At 37.4% G+C, this 20,393-nt stretch overlaps 1 protein-coding gene across 1 annotated transcript in view; it reads left to right on the top strand.

Moving 5' to 3' along the window:
- Window positions 1-2,444: 2,444 nt before the first annotated feature.
- Window positions 2,445-20,393, top strand: part of LOC133529034 (pre-mRNA-splicing factor 38B-like) — a 30,239-nt gene continuing 12,290 nt past the window's right edge. The window contains exons 1-5 of the mRNA XM_061866625.1: window positions 2,445-2,651; window positions 2,721-2,846; window positions 5,617-5,741; window positions 6,538-6,673; window positions 18,997-19,210. Coding sequence (XP_061722609.1) covers window positions 2,636-2,651; window positions 2,721-2,846; window positions 5,617-5,741; window positions 6,538-6,673; window positions 18,997-19,210 — 617 coding nt within the window. The 5' untranslated portion in view covers window positions 2,445-2,635. The remainder of the gene's footprint in view (window positions 2,652-2,720; window positions 2,847-5,616; window positions 5,742-6,537; window positions 6,674-18,996; window positions 19,211-20,393) is intronic.

Raw genomic sequence — 20,393 nt, 5'->3', positions numbered from 1 at the left:
GGTAACTACTGGGAAAAAAAAAATCCCACTAGTTTGGTGGTAACTACTGGGAAATAATTTTCCAGTAGCCACTGCTAGTGCGATTTTTTTTTCTCAGTAAATACCACCAAAATTTGGTTAGCGTTCAATAGTAATAAAATCAATAATGAAGTTCAATTAATTATGAGTTAATTAATTAATAGTTTAGTTATAAGGTGATTAGTGTTTCAGTAAAAAGCCTTAAAAGTAATAAAAAAACGGTTTGACTGATTTGTTTGTTCGTTCGTATAATTGTGACGTTATTTATTGAAAGGGACTTATTGTCGATGGCGCTTAAGCCATTATCAACGATGCTCCTATATAAATTCAACGCTGCGCTACACACTAGCGTAAGCGCCCTTGACAAAAAACCCCGGTTTCATAGATAACGTCACAATTAATAAGATAAATACTCTCATGCTCTCAAGGTTGATGGCAAAAATGGATAAAAAAAAATCTAATTAGTAATATAATGTAATAATTCCAAATAGAACAAAATAAAATATTTAATATACGTAAAAATATATATATATATATATATATATATATATATATATATATTTACAAACAACATTGATTGAATTTCTATCGGCGCGTAGCGATTAAAAATTAACACGTAATACACGTTATCGCCAACTGCTGGGCGAGCTCGGCGGTGTTGACCGCTCTGGTCAACCAGTATAAACGCGTATCTCTGGCGCGCTCTCTTTATCAATGTCTCGGCCACGTTACGCTGGTCTTAGCGACAGCCCGCTCCGCTCTCGCGATGACAATTTCACTGTACTGTATTTGGCATACCAGTAGCCAATTCATACAGTATGTATGCACTTCTTTCTTACAGAAATAAATAAGTTGTTTTATGCTATTCGTGCACTATATAAATAATGTATAATTATGATTGCTTGTATTTCTCTATGTAAATGAACTGTAATATTGTTAATTTCTCTCTAAACATTTTTTTTTCTTTTTGCACTTGCACCGGTTTTAATATTTTTGATCGCTTTTAAGGCAGTTTACTGAAAGACTAATCGACTTATAATTAAGCTAACAATTAATTGGACGTTTAATTAATTATTAATTAAAGCACTCTATTTAATATACTATTTTTAGGGTTCCGTACCGCGAAAGAATAAAAACGGAACGCTTATAGGATCACTTTATTGTCCGTCCGTCCGTCTATCTGTCAAGACCCTTTATCTCAGGAACGCGTGGAGGTATCAAGCTGAAATTTATATCAAATAATTAGGTCTACTGTCCCTTGAAGCTGTGAAAAAATTAAAATTTCTATGCCAACGGAATCAAAAGATACAGCCGTTTTTGCCGCAATTTTCGACACTCTCAAGGGAATCAAAACCTACAGGGTACTTCCCGTGAACTCAGAATCTTGAAATTCGGTACGAAGCAACGTCTTATAGCACAGATAAAGGGAAAATTGCGAAAACCGTTAATTTTTAGTTACATCATATAATAATATATACCTACAGGTTTATTACGGAACCCTCGGTGCGCGAGTCCGACTCGCACTTGGCCTGCTTTTATTACTATTGAACGCTAACCATTTTGGTGGTTTCTACTGTTTTAGTAGTTACCACCAAACTGAGTTGGTGGTAACTAGTGGGACTTTTTTCCCCAGTAGTTACCAGTGGTAAAAGGTGGGGAAAAAAATCCCAGTAGTTACCACTGGTAACATCTTGGTGGTAACTAGCTTTGGTAACTAGTGGGAATAACCCGTCAAACCCAGACTTCATTAGGGTGCATAGGCAAAAATCTAGGGCAACGGTGTACTAGGCAAAGATAGTTATTTACGATACAAGTGCGGAAAATAGGAAATTATAACGTTTTAGAGTACGTAAAAATGGCCCTTTTAACTTTCCATATAGGCACGGAAAGTGCTCATTCCGCACTTTGGTAACTAGTGGGAATAACCCGTCAAACCCAGACTTCATTAGGGTGCATAGGCAAAAATCTAGGGCAACGGTGTACTAGGCAGAGATAGTTATTTACGATACAAGTGCGGAAAATAGGAAATTATAACGTTTTAGAGTACGTAAAAATGGCCCTTTTAACTTTCCATATAGGCACGGAAAGTGCTCATTCCGCACTAGTAGCACCATATGTACCCATATATACTGTTAACGTATTTATTACTTTATTTTATTAAAGATTTATAATGAAATAGTGGTAACAATTTAAGAAAACAAATATTCTAACTAATAAATATAAGGGTAAACTAGACCGATACAATTTTATTTTGAGAAGACTGCAGTACAATAAACTAGTAGCATTCGATTATTATGAAATATTGCACTCGATTATACAGCAATCGACAAAAACTCATTGAATGTCTAGCTCTAGCAAAATGGGGTAATTTTAAATAAAATTACAAACACATCTGGCAACATTGGACATGGTTTCGGTCTGTGTTTCCGGTTTAGATCGTTCGCCGCCATTACTGCATAACGTCATGTCAACTGTGCGTGTGTAGTCAAGACTCAAAATTGTACAATTCTTATTAATTGTATTATATTGTTTGATTACGTCTTTGAAACATTTTATAATTTAGTTGACACGGTGCTATAGACTTTTCACAACAAGTTTTAACGATAAGTATATTACAATGTCCGAAACTGAAGGTAGATATCGTACCAATTCGCTGAACGAGAGTGTTTGTTGTTAGATGCTTAACGTAACGTGATTTTCAGATCAACAGCAAAAAGCTGCCAAGTCGAGCAAACAGCACAACATACTACCAATATGGGGTAGTCAGGAAACCATGAATTTGAACCATTTAATATTAGCTAATATTCAAGGTTCGAGTTACTTCAAAGGTAGGTAAGCAAACATAACGACGCGGTGGAGTTTTCACAACAAAACGCATATTTTTTTAACTTTCATTTTAGTATTCGGAAAAATATTTATTTCTTAACCCTATATAGGGTACAATAATATTTTATAAGGAGATCACGACCCCATAACGCCATCTTTTAGTATTTTTATCTTAAGCAGAATTTCTAGGACTATAAAGTAGTTATGAGGCTTGATTGATTTATTCTAGTCTGGTCTGTTAAAGGGTTTAACTCTCAGATGTGAATAAATATAATGAAATCATGAGTCTTAGGTATGGTCATGTCTGAAAATATCGATACGAAAAACGTGCTAAAAATATGCATGACTATTGCCCATGTATTAAGGTAGTGTATACATATTTTGGCATATTTTTCGTGTCGATATTTTCAGACGTGACTGTACAATAATACAGTGATATTTTTGTAAACTTCTCTCAATGCACTTATATTATATATGAATTGTTCACATCTAATCTACTAGCCCACTGAATAACTATATCTAACTCTAGTCAATTGCAAACTGGATTTTTTCCATACCCACATAATTCTAGGATAACCCACATATAGTCTGTCAAGCCATTTCTGTCAGTAGAAAAAAGTGGCTAATTATAAAAACGCAGGTGCAAAGCATTATCGTCCCATAAGAAATTTAATATTCGCGCCTTTTTCTACTGACAAACTTGTTTAACTAGCTATAATTAGTATTCAATGCCCTTTCCCTTTGAATGCTTTATGTCATAAACACAAACATCAGTCAAACACCAAGATCCCGGACGCTAGGGAGCTAATGTAAACATTACTCGAAAGTGTGAAGGTTACTTTGACAGCGTCCGTAACACCTATAGTTGTCCTTGGTGCTGTGGGCACGATTAGTAACAACTTTAGGTGTTCTTGGCATTCAAAAGGTTAAATTTCATTAGTAATATAAAATGGTTTGTGTTTATATCCACCCTCACTAGTTTCACGGTTTATTTAATTTATGGCAGGGGTTCCCAAACTATGTATTGTAAGGCTCCAGGCCATCACTGTGTTGTTTATCCGAACTGTCCTGGAACAAGAGAGTCGCAACTTAAATAATAATAGAACATGAAAAGGGAGCTACACAACTAAAAAGGTTGGGAACCTCCTATTTATGGTATCTATTTACTGCTGTGCCCCATGTTACACTCCGCTCCGAATCAAAAGTACTAAAATTGCTTGTAAAGCCTGACCAGTAATATATGATCACGTGCCATATTGCAGAATTTCGTTGGAACAAAATTTTCCATACTAAACTGAACTGTCGCCCTATACATGACAATAACAGTGCCCTCTTGACAATGATAATATATTTCTGGTTTTGTTAGTGGTAAAGAACATAACATACAAGTATGTGTTGACCACAGCATGAGTAGGGAACGTTGGGAGTAGAACAAAGTTGGGAACAAAGTTTTTTTTTCCAAGGGTAAGCCTTTTAAAGGGTAGGAACCGGCACTGAGCATGGTGTTAGTTTTAGTGGTGTGTTGTGTGTCACTCACAAATTCAAGCCAATCGTGCAATCTCGATGCGGGTCGAATTCGTGTGCATAACACCGCTGTACTGGCCTGTTCTTATTGCCTGTAAGGCCGGTCAGATATATCAAGTCTTGACAGACAGACAGGTGGATAATAAAGTGATCCGTTTTTTCCTTTTGAGGTGCTGTCTAAATATATGTCTTATGGCTTTTTCATAACAGATTGGTGTTGAAAGAGCCACAAATAATTATAAAAAAAAACCAGTACCAGAATAAAAGTGACCCTTTAAAAACCAGGCTCCTTCATACCACTCCTACCCTATATCTTAAATGTCATAATTGTAACATATTTTCATATCATACAAATTATTTTTATAATGCTTTACCCGTTTTGCTTCATAATCCATTTATTCACAATTAATTTCGAATGACATTGGATGAATTTCCGGTAACTAGGAGTTAGTTGTTAAAACCATATTAGATATCATCCTTTAACTCTATAAGCCACCCTTATGCCTCCGAAATGCAAGTTTCCTTTGTTTCTTGTGAAGTTTCCTGATATTTGCGAGAACTTTTTGGATCTTTCCACTATAGGGGGTATTACTGCAATATTCAGCCAGCTTGGAGGATTTAACTACTGGAGCCTTCTGTCGAAAACCATGGCCAATGGTCATATGAATTGTATGGACTAACGTTCATCTGACATAGCTATTTGTACGTTACGAACAAATAGCCATACATTTGACGTGCCGTGCCCCTCTGTTTTATACAAAAAACCGGCCAAGTGCGAGTCGGACTCGCGCACAAAGGGTACCATAATTTATAAAAACGGCAAAAAAATTATGTTTGTTGTATGGGAACCCCCCTTAAATATTTATTTTATTCTGTTTTTAGTATTTGTTATTATAGCGGCAACAGAAATAAATCATCTGTGAAAATTTCAACTGTTAAGCTATCACGGTTCATGGGTTACAGCCTGGTGACAGACGGACGGACGGACGGACGGCGAAGTCTCAGTAATAAAATTACGGCCACCAGTGTTTATTGAGAAGTTTTCCCTAAGACATTGATGTATCAAGGCAGTTTGTTTACAGAGGCCTACCGCGGTAAGCCTCACATGTGCTAGTGCCGCCCACTACGTAGTTTCGCGTAATATCCCCTATTTGCACATCAGTATAAGGCCAAATAAATCCCTTAGACATACAGATTTTAGGCAACCGAGTGGCTCGCGCTCAATTCTAATAACCATCATGTTTCCAGTTCACTTGTTCAAGCTGAAGACCTACCACGAGGTGGTGGACGAGATCTACTACCAGGTGAAGCACCTGGAGCCCTGGGAGCGGGGCAGCCGGAAGACAGCTGGCCAGACGGGCATGTGCGGCGGTGTGAGTATCGAGTATGAATCTTAAATGTTAGACTCATAAGTTATTTGAACTTAGAGTTAGGAGCGAAATACAAATTCCTAAGTATAAGCTGAGATAGATGTCTACACTAATTAAAAAGTGACCAAGATCGCTGGCCGAGGCGGGAATCACACCCGCGTCTTCAGCTTAGGCGGCTAACGTCGCGGCACAGAATAAATAATTGTACTACCGTACAGAAACGAAACTTCCTACAAAGCCGAAGTTTGACAGCGATTCAGGGACGAATCGTGTTGGCCCTTTCTAATGTATGGAATCCCTTTCGGCTATATCGGGTTGTTAAAATTCATGTAATTATCTTATCTGTGGTTGTGCACGCAAAGGGACGTCAAGTTGTGTTACCCCTTATAATTGCTCGGAGCAATGCCGAGCCGAGAAAGCCCGAACGCTCTAGTTTCACCCCCTGCTACATGTAGAGCTCTAACTAAGTAAAGGCTTTAAGAGAATCTATTCTTAAGGAGGTGATAATACTGATAATAGGGTAGAACATTTTTAACGACTATGGTCGATTTTCGAAGGCCGACTGATTGAAAATATTGTCAGCTCAGTACTAATCTCGCACCAGCTCGTGTGAATCAAACATATACACCGTCCGAAGACGAAGACTTTATGTATAACCGTCGCGGTTATTAATTCAATACAACAGGCGGCACGCGCGTTTTCCTCGCCGAGGCACATCTGGCCGTTTTGCGCGCGAGGAAATTGCCTCGTACGTATGCTCTCTTTATGAGTACCCGCCTAATAACATATGTATCTCCAGGTTCGTGGCGTGGGCGCCGGCGGCATCGTCTCCACCGCCTTTTGCCTCCTATATAAGCTGTACACCCTGCGACTGACCAGGAAGCAGGTCAACGGGCTGTTGCAGCACACAGACTCACCGTACATTCGAGCGCTGGGTAAGTTTCACATATAATAAAACCTTGTTTATTTCCATAACTCAATTACAGTTGAATTCCTTTAAAGTAGTCGAGTATTGATGTTTGTTGAGCTATAGATCCCATTTGGGTGAATGTCTCCTTCCATTTCTTCCATAATTTTCTATTTCTTCCCTTTTGCTTCTATTAGGTCATCGGACCACCGTTTGTAAGGTTTCCCTGCTTTTTTTTGGCTGGCAGTGGACCTTTCCAAGTTGTAGCTAATGAGGTCCGTCTGTGTATCTTGAAATGTGACCTGCCCATTGCCACTTTAGTTTCCTGGCTTGTGTGAGTGCGTCTTTTGTTCTTGTGCGTTGCCTAATTATTTCATTTCTGATTTTATGGAGTTTATTTACTTTTAAGATGCTTCTTTCCACAGTTTCACATACTCATGTTTAATGCCAGCTCCACATGCTTGGCAATAGGCTTGTGTATTACACGATTCCCTGATGATTCTGCCCTTAGTACATTTTAGTACACTATACGCAAAACTGACGCGAGGAGTGATATTGCTAGCAAAACGGTTAGAGTGATCCGACCGAACTAACGCCGAGCGCGTGCGAAGATGACCGAATGGCTCTCGCCTAATATGGGCGAGACAGCACACAACTATGACTCCGTTGCATACACGAGAGTAAGCGAGAGTAATTTTGAATTGTACTACTTTATTAAACGTCCGCACAAACCGTTCCGTTACATTATAATGCACGATTCTCGGTGTACTAAAAGACCGAAGATGAAATTGTACTAGTTTGGAGCGATCATTTCAGTGAACGATCACGCACAACCCTACTTTGCAAACAACGACAAACTGCAACCACCAAACAACAAACACAAACATGTGGATAGATGTTTGTCCGTTTTGTTTTGTGTTTGATCGGTGTCCGTTTTTTACACAAATCTGGGGTGTTCGACATTCTGGCATGTTCGCCACGTCGGGGATGCAGTGTTTGTGTTGGGTGGTGTTTGCCTGGGTTGTGTTACACCAAGCCTGTGGGCCAGCATAAGACGAAATCGCCTTACCATACATACTTATTTTATATTACGAATAAAATTATTGAATTATTTCCACTTAATTTGATGTATATCAACCACAGCTATGATTCCCTCCCTATGATCCCTTCATTTGATTTTTTTAATGCATTTAAATATTTGTATAAAATATGTTTTTCGCTCCATTGCATTAAATTATGTTAAAAGAATTTTCACAATATAAATATCGAGAAAGGAAAATCGGTCTACGTTTGTATGGAGAAGCGATCGTCCCGTTTTATTACTTGATAGGGCCTGCGTGTGGAGTGCGGATGATTTCCAAAACGCATGCCGTTATGAGTTTCACTAGTCGTTTTACCGCCTGCGGGGAGCCATCGCACGCTGTAAATCGACCATTGAAACAGCCTTATGGTACATACTGAACAGACAGACACCGCATTGAGAAGTGTTTACGAAGAATACCTGTAATACCCTATACCCGAGCAGCAAAGGGTCTAGCAGGCTAAGCGAACAAGAAGTGCCCCCAACGACGGATTTTGTCGATATTTCTGGTAGTGTACTGTTAGGTCCTAAGGACCCTCCATGCTTAACATCAGACCTCGATTCTCTTTTGTTTGCGAGTTATTCAGGATAACGTAAACTAATTAGGGTATCATTGAAAGTGTCATATTTTATAAACGATTCAAGTTACGTGAACCAAACAAAATTATATTTGATAACAATAAAAAAAAACTACAAAATGCATATTTTTTACCAGCATCCTGTCCTTAAACTTCATTGCAAAAAATAAAAATATTTTTTTCCTTCCAATTTTTTTTTACTTTTCGCGGAGGTACACCTCCAAAAAAAATATGCATGAGTAGCCACTAATTCCCACTACATACACATATAAAAATATTTGCACAAATGTTCGTGCTTCATGTCAAAAAAAAACGATTCTCCAATAAGTAGTCACTGGCATTATATGTACAGATAGAAGTACCAGTGCAGTTTGAAGATTAGTGTGTAGGTATACAAACTCTTCTAATAAACCTATTTGGAGTGCATCAACGATGACGTGTCAGCTTTGATAACATCTGACACATAATATTATCTGCATTTGTTTTTTGCATTTTGTAGTAAGTCTTTGTGAAAAATAATACTGTCATCGATTTTCAATGGTTTTAATTTAGTGTAATTTGCGAAGACCGCTAAACCGGTTAGGAAATAAATTTCTTAGATAGAAAGAGATGTAGGGATCTTGGAGAAATCGAATCAACTCTTTAAACAGTATTTATAGGAACGGAAGTGATTTGGCGTTTCATGTAGTAACTAGTGTATTTATAAACAATTTTAATGCGATTTCACCAACTTTATTTTACTTTTCCTGTTACTTTTTTTTTTTTTTTTTATTCTTTAGTATACTGCTTTGCTTAGTATATAATTCATTTCCAAGAAATTTCTTAATGGCTTATATTCTGTGAGCGTAATTTATTACGTCATAGTGGTCCATACTGAACTAGTTGCCTCGCGAGGAAATCGCCTCGCGAAGCACCTCGGTCGGTGGAAAGGTGCCTCACCCGAGGCAATGCAACCGAGACACGTCTACACAGACCGAGCTGCTTCGCGCGTCTAATTCCACACGAGGCGGCTCGTTCTCTGTGAACCTGCATATTATTTTATGTTTTCCTCAGCACCACAAACTCATGTTTACTGTTGTTCTGTATTATTTATCAAGTAAGCTGTGTAAAAACATAACATAAATACTGTATTCAATGTATAAAGTCGTATAGTCATGCATAAGCAATATGTTTTACCATATTCATTGCATTGCGAACGTCATTGATCTGCAATTCTGTATTAAATTGTAATGATGAGCATTCTGTACAATTTTAATGGTTACAAACAAGCGTGCGGCCCTCCTGAGAATAGCTATCCATCGTTAAGATGATAGTGGACATCCCCTTTCCCATATAAACGCATTTCCAATTTTACTTCTTGGATATTGACTTTATGGAAAATATTTAAACACAATTTATTGTATATTAACCCCTCGCTTGAATTATTTAGATTTTTTTATTATTATAAGAACTAGGAGCGAGAAACATATTCTATACAAGTTTTAAAAGCTACTAACTCTTATAAGAATAATATAAATCGAAAAAAAAAAAAACGAGGGGGCATAAGAGTCCCCAGCATGCGCGGTTCTCCATACAAACGTAGTTACGCTCTCATTCTAAAACGACTAGCTAGATTGCTCTGAATCTTTGTACTTACAATAGGATAAGGTATTACCTATGCCTGTAATAATTTTATGTAGCTTCCGATGGAAAAATACAGTGAATTTAAGTTTTTCATACAAAACTTCTTTTTGCTCTATTTTGTTTGTTTTATAAGGTGGAGCTATATAAACTAATTACAGAACTATATATACCTCATGTCATTGTATCTGCAAAGTTTCATTACAATCCAGCACGTAGTTTTAAAATGAGAACGAAATTCCGTTTATATGTAAAGGTGAAATTTCGGCCCAGCTTGCCGGAGACTCATAACTATGGTTAGTATACGTGAAATAGTATAAAAATATTTTCCATAATGTCAATATCTAGGAAGGAAAATAGGCTCTACGTTAGTATGGAGAAGCCGTTATCCACAATCGTCTTAACAATCCGTTCTTTCCACTACTGGGCATAGGCCTCCAAGAGGGTTTTGGGCTATAGTATATATATATAAATACATATATAAATTAATTACATAATATACTATACAATATACATAAATATACTTCCGCATGTGTGCGGGGCAGGGGGGGGGGGTCCCACTAGACAGTATCTAGCAGGTGCTTGTAGAGAATTCGTTTGAAATTCAGCTTGTTTGGGTCTTGTCTAACCATTGTGGTTTAACGATACTTTTTGATCAAATATTCTGTAATTGTGATTTATCTGTAATAAATAAATAGGAACGATGTAATAATTGGATAAAGCAACGCAACCTAATTGTTGTTGCATTTGGGTTCGCTAGAATTCTCTCATGAAACTAATACTTGCCTGTTTGAAAGAAAAGTACAGCCAGCGATAAAACCTTGTATCAAAAATGAAATTATTGACAAAAACTTGTTAGTTTGCACCCACATCTGCTTTCGAAGTCGCACGACTTAGGGTCTGTTTCACAATGTCCTAGTCCTTAATAAGCTACTTGTTGCTTATCTGACGAATAAAGTCATCGTTGATGTCACACCATCTTCAAATAAGCTTAACTGGTAGATAAAGTGCTAAGTTGTATCTGGCAGTTAATTTATTTATTAATAAGCTTTCCAATACTTTACTCAGTGTTCGTGAAACAGACCCTAAGGGCCTGTTTCAGCTAATTACCAAATAAATTGTCAGATAAAACTTCCTGCAAAACTTAAAACTTTATCTACCAGTTAAGCTTATTTGAAGATTGTGAAATGCCAACGATGACTTGATTCGTCAGATAAGTGACAAGTAGCTTATTCAGGGCTTTACTTGGACACTGTGAAACAGGCTCTTAGCGTGCTTATTTGTATGCTGGTCTAATATATAGTTGAAATATGTAAAAATACTGTTAAAACATATAATCAATTAGTTATGAAAAAAATTCAATCGGCCATAAAAGCTTGTTTTATGCTCGCTGTATTAAACAATCTTAACATGTTATATAATATACATTGATGTATTTTATGTGTAATATGTAAATGACATATTTATGGAAGCCATAGCGAAATAATATTGAAACGCAATGCTAATTTGGAGAACGCAATATACATTATGTGCATTTAAAGTTAATGTGATGTACTCGTTCGCTTCAAGTTGGCCGTCGGCGACCGTTACATGATAACGTCACACTAGTACTGGACAAAAAAAATCTTTTTTTTAATGCTCACTTTATTTAATAATAATAATGTTTGTGATTGTATAAAATGTAAGTAATAAAAGTATGAAGCTGTGGTAGCCTAGTAAGATGAGGATAAAGCGTCAGAGGGGGTGTTTCGGCACGCGGGCCGGGAGGTAACGGCCAACTTGAAGCAAACGGTTAGTAGTTAGAATTTTTTAAGGTGTCCGTATGGTAAGTCGCCGGTCGTCCTTCAATCATTATGCATTTATTCGATTAACGTAGGTACATTGTATTGGTCTTAAGGCGATAGTGGACGACCGCTTCTCCATACAAACGTAGTCCACAATGTCCACATTTTCCTCCCTGGATATTGAGGATTATTTTTACACAAAAGCTTGCAATTAAAACATTTTTATTTTGATAAAAACTTATAGTGTATTTTGTTTTCGATACGTGTCACAGCAGGCAGGAACTATTAGAAAATTGATTTGCAACTAATATTTAGCTCGCTAGCTAATCTTAGATATTGTCTCTGAGAGCCACCCCACGCTAGCGTCTGCCGAGCGTCGGCGCTTACTTAACTCTATGGCTGCTGCTCGACGCAACGTTGGCGCAACTGCGCAGTGACGCCATTTTCCATAGCGCTGACTAGACGCCGACGCTCAAAAGACGCTAGTGTGTGGTAGCCCTGAATGTTTTTCGATTATGTCGAATGTTTGACATAAAACATACACCGTGGCCTCTGCTAATGCGAACTATGTAAGTTATTTATTTTTGACGCTTATGGTAGAGTACGTCTAAGCTAAACTTGGACTGACTTACAGAACAAAGTGAGGGACTGTCACTATAAACGATATATATATAGGAATTTGTCATGAATGATGACATTGTTACACTTAGTCATTGCAAATGCCATGACGAGTTACCTAGGTCTGGTAGGCTCTACAATTTGAGCTCTGTACGCGCAATAATTGTAGTAAATCGCATTAGGCGGCTCCACACAGAACGAGCCGCCTCGCGAGGAAATTGCGGCGCGAAGCAGCTCGGCCTATGTAGAGGTGCCTCGGGCGAGGCACGTCTCCACCTACCGAGCTGCTTCGCGCTGTAAATTCCTCGCGAGGCTGCTCGCTCTGTGTGGACCCACTTATTTAAGAATAAATAATAAATAAATGTTATAGGACATTATTACACAGGACAGTCTCACAGTAAGCTCAATAAGGCTTGTGTTGTGGGTATATACTTAGACATCGATATACCTATATAAATTTTATCATATCAAAGTGTACGTATTGCTCACCCGGTATTGTATAGTCCTAGCCCTAAGTATACGTGCATGGTAGATTATAGGAAATTGTAATAGTCATAGTCATAGTTTAACATTATTATTTAAGTCTGTTACTAACACTTATATGGGCTATGCCTGAATTAAACGATTATTTAATTTAATTTAATAAATATTTATGAATACTTAAATACATAGAAAACAATTACTTAGGAACAAATATTCTAATCACACAAATAAATGCCCTTACCGGGACCCACTAGGCCAGACCGGACGTAAAGTGGTAAAATACCAACGCTTTCAATTCAGCCACAGTTAGTCACTTATTGGCCCTAGCGAATTTATCTGATATTTATCTGATGTCAAAAAGTTTTGGGGACATCCTGAACGGAACTATAGGGAACATGCATGAACATTAAATCTCCATGTACCAAAAAGTGTCATCAAAAAACCTTAAATAGGTGGCGCTACAATACATAGAAAGAATACTTGACAAAAAAATCAAATCATAGACAGCGCACTTCACTCCGTCAATAACGCCTAGGATCTTAGCTACTCTAGCGCTACTCTGGAGAGATTTGGAACTATTATTTACAGCTGACAGCTGGACACTTTTGCAACAATTCCACCATAAGAGATTTCACTCCTTTTAAATCCGCACTCCGTACTTCCAATGTAGCCCACAATATGGCAAAACCTACAATGCATAAGCAAACGTACGAGAACGGTAGAGGGCAGCACATGCTTTGGCGTGAAATGTCAATGTACAATTTATGTTTCCGATTCAGCCCACAAGATGGCAGACCCTCTAACTAGGGATGTAAATTCCGGAAAAAATCAAATGTTTTTTCGAGAATTTTATCAAATTTAGTTTTCTTCGGTTTTTTCCCGTTTCATTCAGAAAAATTGAACACGTCCTACACAATGCCACTGGTGAGTGATGACTTCCTGTTTAAATTCCCTATTAAATTCATATGGAAAAATACAGAAGTTAAAAAAAAAACTTGCATTGATTTTTTTTTTCGTAAGAAACTTGAAGTATTCCCGTATTTTTCCGGGTTTTTTCAACGCTACCTCCAACGCGCACGGTCCCTATAATGCATACGTTCACGATCTACTTGCCTGCTCACCTTACAATAAAGGGCTGTCTCTTGTGTGTGTTATACTGAGCGTATTTTAAATAAGTATCTAATATACTTAATGTGTGAAATGCTTCAGCGAATGAAAGATATTACGAGGAAAGAGGACAGCTGCTTCTCTTCCTACAAACGTAGTCATCATTTTCCTCTCTGGACATTGACTGCGTCATCATATCAGCTCCGAGTCATTTGAATAGGCTTTACTATTTTTTTTTACATTTTTAGGCATTTAAAAAAAAGTATACCCGTACTTTAATTGTAAAACAACAAAATGTCGGGCTGTTTAATTAACCGGTTCAAAATTTAGGTATCATTCGCCATCGTATCAACCCTCATAGTCCATAATATTCATCACATTAATTCATTTTTTTTCTCTAAATTTTCAGCCGTATTTATTTTTATTTTCCTTTCAGTTTTACCCCTCCTCCCCCCTTATGCGGAAGGCAGACTTTTAGTTTTACGATTAAAAAGTGATTTTTGTAAATTTTAAATTTTTTATACAGGGTGAAATTTAATTTTGATTTTTTTTGGAATAATGTTTAAAATTATACGTATTCTGCAAAAGTGATTGTTTTACTGCAAATTTATTCTACATAGAATCACGAGCAGTGAAAACTTTTACACTTGTTGCTGCTATAGTGACGTCACTCACAAGAAAAAATGGTGGTCGGCGTTTTAGTTCACGTGACATACAGATAATACAACTACGATTTTAAATTAGAAATTAATCTTCCAAAAGGTACCGGTTTAGAAGGGTTCTTGCCAAAACGGTTAAATGTAGAAAGTGGGTGTTGATAGTATGGAGGATGATGAAAGAGTGATTTGCAATATATGTAACAGTCCAGACGCGGTTTATTTATTTAGTATAAATTTTATTTTGACACTTGGAGAGACTTTACACCTCCAAATTTTATTAGTATTAGTACTCTGGCAATGGGGGACCTTTTACATCTCCAGATTTAATGTGTTTTTGACCATAGAGACTAAACATCTCTATTGTATTGTAGTAATTATTTATTTTAAGATTATTATAATGTAATGTTTACCCAGGTATTGGCTGTTGTATTTATAAATGTTGTTATGTATTTTTCATGTCACTATATGATGTTACTATAAATGTTGTATTGACTTGTAAAAGAGCCCTTGAGGCCTACTTGCAGAATAAATTTTTGAATTTTGAATTTTTTGAATTATGATCAGTACAAAAGGTGGTTTAAATTTAGGTGCCTTTAATTGGCCGCGTTAGAAAATATGTGGAGCGCTCCTATTGGTGCTTTTGAAAGCCTCCGAATACTAGCCGAGCCCGACGGCCGCGTTTAGCTACTGCATTGATTTTTATACAATAATAAGTTGCATTCGCAACAAATTCGTTTATTTTACTACTACGTAACTTGATTTTGATTGATGAAACTCGTCTATTATGGATGTTTGCTAAATTTAAGTTAAGTCAGATAACGAGAAATTAGTTTAGTAATTAGAGTATATATTATATTAATAAGAGATTGCGAGAGATAGTAATTTGGTACATCAAAAATGCGCCAAATAAGTTCGCTTTCAAAAAATCATTACATTATTTGCTAGCAGAATGAAAGATTCTTAAGAGGCTGTCAATACCTAAAGCGCGCACACTGTCTATTTGTATCGGAGTAAATGAGATAGCACTGTCGCATGTTACTGGGCCTGGGCAAGGGAATAATAAGAAAAATATTTACTTAAATAAAAAAAGTGGATTATTAGTGTAATATTTTACTCAATAGCGGTTTAGATATAAATGTTTTGAAATTGTGATTTTAATTGCAGACCCATAAGTCAAAACAATAAAGACATAAAACCGTTTAACTGTGATTTTAAGACCAATCTTTGCAATTATTTTCTATCGAGCCGATTTCGTTCAATCATGTATCGAGTACAACCACGGTCTTTGAAATATAATTAATATGAACATATATTTTTCTTACTTGACTAAAACAAATAGTATTTCTTAAAAAACTGTTTAAGTAACATTAATTTCAAGGACATTGGGTGTTGACAGCCTCTTAATGTATTTATTCTTTAGCTTCATATGTATCGTGTTTTTTATATATAGTCTATGTGTATATTATATTCGTATGTATATGTTATTATATGTATTTTTGTTTCACTTGCTTTTGCTATTGTAATTGTAGCACCGCTCACAATCTCTCTGCTTAGCCTTAAGGTTGACTGGTAGAGAATGCCTCGTTAAGTCTGCCTTTTGTACTGGAAGATTTTTTCTTTTGTGCAATTTAGATTAAATAAATATTTTCATAGATATATAGTGCATGTTTATGTACGAACTTTTTGCAATCGAAGAACCTAATAACTTTCAACAAAACTGACTTCACAAAACAAAATGCCACACCTTTATGGTATTCACCAGCAGTTCAACCTCTCTAAATATCGGTTTGCGAAAGTTAATGCATGAGTTACTGTAGCCGCCGTGCAGGTCAGGATCTCGACGACTCAAATAAAACTTCGATTCTTAGTGTTATAATTTTCCAATGTAACCGGCAAGGGTTTCATTGCCAAAACGGTTAAATGTAGAAAGTGGTTGGTTGTTCATAGTATCCTCGTAAGGCCCAAGGTCCTACCTATAGGACTTTTTCAGTTCGATGAAATTTAAATCATATTCAATTAGGACAGAGTTGCATTTGTTTTGTGTCGTGCAATTTACAAAGAAAATAAAATCTACTGTATTCCGTGCACTATAGGTTCAAATTCCAGTGGCAAATTTTTGATTTTTCATTTCTATGGCTGGGCCTTAAGAGGGTATGGAAGAAAATAAGAGAGTGTTTTGCAATATTTGATCAGTAAATAAAAGCGGCCAAGTGCGAGTCGGACTCGCCCAAGAAGGGTTCCTTTATGACGTATTAAAAAAAAACTACTTAAACTACTAGATCTCGTTCAACATTTTACCACTTTGGACACACTTTTTTTCACTTTGGGAGGTTCTCTCGCGCAAACTATTCAGTTTAGAAAAAAATGATATTAGAAACCTTAATATCATTTTTGAAGACCTATCATAGATACCCCACACGTATGGGTATGTTGAAAAAAAAAAATTTTTTTTTAATTTCATGACGTATTAAAAAAAAACTACTTACTAGATCTCGTTCAAACCAATTTTCGGTGGAAGTTTACATGGCAATGTATATCATATATTTTTTTTAGATTTTACATTCTGTTATTTTAGAAGTTACAGGGGGGGGGACACACTTTTTTTCACTTTGGGAGGTTCTCTCGCGCAAACTATTCAGTTTAGAAAAAAATGATATTAGAAACCTTAATATCATTTTTGAAGACCTATCCATAGATACCCCACATGTATGGGTATGTTGAAAAAAAAATTTTTTTTTTAATTTCATGACGTATTAAAAAAAAACTACTTACTAGATCTCGTTCAAACCAATTTTCGGTGGAAGTTTACATGGCAATGTATATCATATATTTTTTTTAGATTTTTCATTCTGTTATTTTAGAAGTTACGGGGGGGGGGGACACACATTTTACCACTTTGGAAGTGTCTCTCGCGCAAACTATTCATTTTAGAAAAAAATGATATTAGAAACCTCAATATCATTTTTGAAGACCTATCCATAGATACCCCACACGTATGGGTTTGATGAAAAAAGTTTTTTTGAGTTTCAGTTCTAAGTATGGGGAACCCCCAAAATTTATTGTTTTTTTTCTATTTTTGTGTGAAAATCTTAATGCGGTTCATAGAATACATCCACTTACTAAGTTTGAACAGTACAGCTCTTATAGTTTCGGAAAAAAGTGGCTGTGACAGAATCGGACAGACAGACGGACATGACGAATCTATAAGGGTTCCGTTTTTTGCCATTTGGCTACGGAACCCTAAAAAGGCGATTCAAATTTAGGTGCTTCTAATTGGCCGCGTGCCGCGATACAGAATATGTGGAGCGCTCCGTTTGGTGCTTTTGAAATGCATCGGAGGCCTAGCCGAGCCCGACGGTTGCGTTTAGATACTGCATTGGGAATATTTTTATATAATAATAAGTTGCATACGCAACAGTTACTATAAAAAATACTCTATTCACTATAGGTGTGCGTATAACATTTTAATAGTACCTTCAATTTCTATAGGACCCTTTCAATTTTACAAGCTTTTGTTTAACTTGCAATGCATGTTTGGGTCAAATCTTGCAAGCTAAATTAGACCCGCTTCCCAATATTCGATTGAGCTGAAACTTCATTTCGCCATAGATCAAAGGCGAAAGGTATGGCGGCATAAAAAAAGCGCTGGTGGCCTAGCGGTAAGAGCGTGTGACTTGCAATCCGGAGGTCGCGGGTTCAGACCCCGGCTCGTTTTTCGGAACACCAATGTGTTTTTCGGAACTTATGTACCAAGTATCATTTGATATTCACCAGTCTCTTTTTGGTTAAGGAAAACATCGTGAGGAAAACGGGCCACATGTTGCCATGGTAACGTTCTCCTGGGGATCACACTTAAAACCCCAGTGTTATAGTATTTATATTTACTAAACATGCATTTTTAGGCAAAAAGAGGCAGGTTATGTTTGACGCCAATGTCTGTCTGTGGAATCGTAGCTCTGCAACGGATGGACCGATTTCGATGCGGTTTTTTTAACATGAAAGCGAGTTTACTTGCGGTGCTTCTTAGATATGTTTGATAGAAATCGATCCAGCAGTTTGTAGAGTATCAGCTCTTTTCCAAAATGATGTAAGGTGTTTTTGGCAAAAAAATGATTTTTATTGGCATATACGAGTAGCATAGGGTTTATTTAATTTAATTTATTGTCGTAGTATAACATTCCTTCTAACAAACTGCTACTATTTCTTTTTGTTTTGTTTTATTGGTGTATTCCCATCCTTTCCCGTCGGGCACAGATGGGAATCGGCGCTACATACATATCATTCCCATCTGTGCCCGCCTCTTGTATGGCGGTGTCACGTGATGCGGACACATGAGAATACACCGTTTTTTTTCCCCTGACTGACTGGACAGAATAATAAGAAATAGTTGATCCACCCTAATAATAACTCCCTTTTTCCAGGCTTCATGTACATCCGTTACACGCAACCCCCGGCCGATCTCTTCGACTGGTTCGCCGACTATCTCGACGATGAGGAGGAAATCGACCCTCGCGCCGGCGGCGGCGGCACCACGACCATAGGGGCCCTGGTGCGACAAATGCTGATCAAACTTGATTGGTTTAACACGCTTTTCCCGAGGATACCAGTGTCCATACAGAAGCAGATTGAGCTCAAGTGAGTTTATGGTCGTTCTCAAGGTCACCGGAGGCACAATGACCATAAGGGCCCTGGTGCGACAAATGCTGATCAAACTTGATTGTGTTAACACGCTGTTCCCGAGGATTCCAGTGTCCATACAGAAGCAGATTGAGCTCAAGTGAGTTTATGATCGTTCTCAAGGTCACCGGAGGCACAATGACCATAGGCGCCCTGGTCCGACAAATGCTGATCAAACTTGATTGGTTTAACACACTTTTCCCGAGGATACCAGTTTCCATACAGAAGCAGATTGAGCTCAAGTGAGTTTATGGTCGTTCTTAAGGTCACCGGAGGCACAATGACCATAGGCGCCCTGGTCCGACAAATGCTGATCAAACTTGATTGGTTTAACATTCTTTTCCCGAGGATACCAGTGTCCATACAGAAGCAGATTGAGCTCAAGTAAGTTTATGGTCGTTCTCAAAGTCGGCAGCGGCATCGCACCATAGGAGCCCTGGTGCGACAAATGCTGATCAAACTTGATTGGTTTAACACGCTTTTCCCAAGGCCCATACCACCAAGTTTATGTTCTTTCTCGAGGTCGGTACCACGACCATAGATAGGGGCCCTAGTCCGACAAATGCTTATCAAGCTTGCTGTGCGTGTCCGAACTTGTTCGGTTCGCCGTCTCATAGGAAGCGCCATCCAACATAACGTCACGTTGGCTCTGTGCACGCGTGCATGCATCCGGTTTGTCCCGTCGGAGCAATTCGTGCGACACGTCACGTCACGCAGGTGTGTCATTTCTTATGATAATTCTTAGTTTACAACGCAGCGGAACGCGCTCGTCTAGGCAGTTGCAAGCGGTGTGGCCTGACCTTTAAAAAAATGGAAATATAGTAAAAAGGCACGTGAATACTTAGTGAGGTCATACTCATAAGTTCTGTCAAAAAGATTTTGACTGATTAAAAAGCGATAGGTACAGATCCCTTATTATTCATAGTACCTGGGCGACCGAGCTTTGCTCGGTTATAACTATTTATTGTAATATGGTGGTGTATAGGTGATAATCTACATAAACTTAAAAAGTAAAATGTGAACTGACAATTATTATTATTTACAATTATAACCTTACAGCACTTGTCACAGAGTAACGCCATCTATTGTCAATTTCTCTTATTTATTAAACTTGTCTAAAACAATAAAAATTAAAAAAATA

The sequence above is a fragment of the Cydia pomonella genome, chromosome 1, assembly GCF_033807575.1.
Source record: "Cydia pomonella isolate Wapato2018A chromosome 1, ilCydPomo1, whole genome shotgun sequence".
NCBI lineage: Eukaryota > Metazoa > Arthropoda > Insecta > Lepidoptera > Tortricidae > Cydia > Cydia pomonella.
Note: the sequence above shows the minus strand (reverse complement) of the source record. Positions and strands in the feature narration are given on the sequence as shown.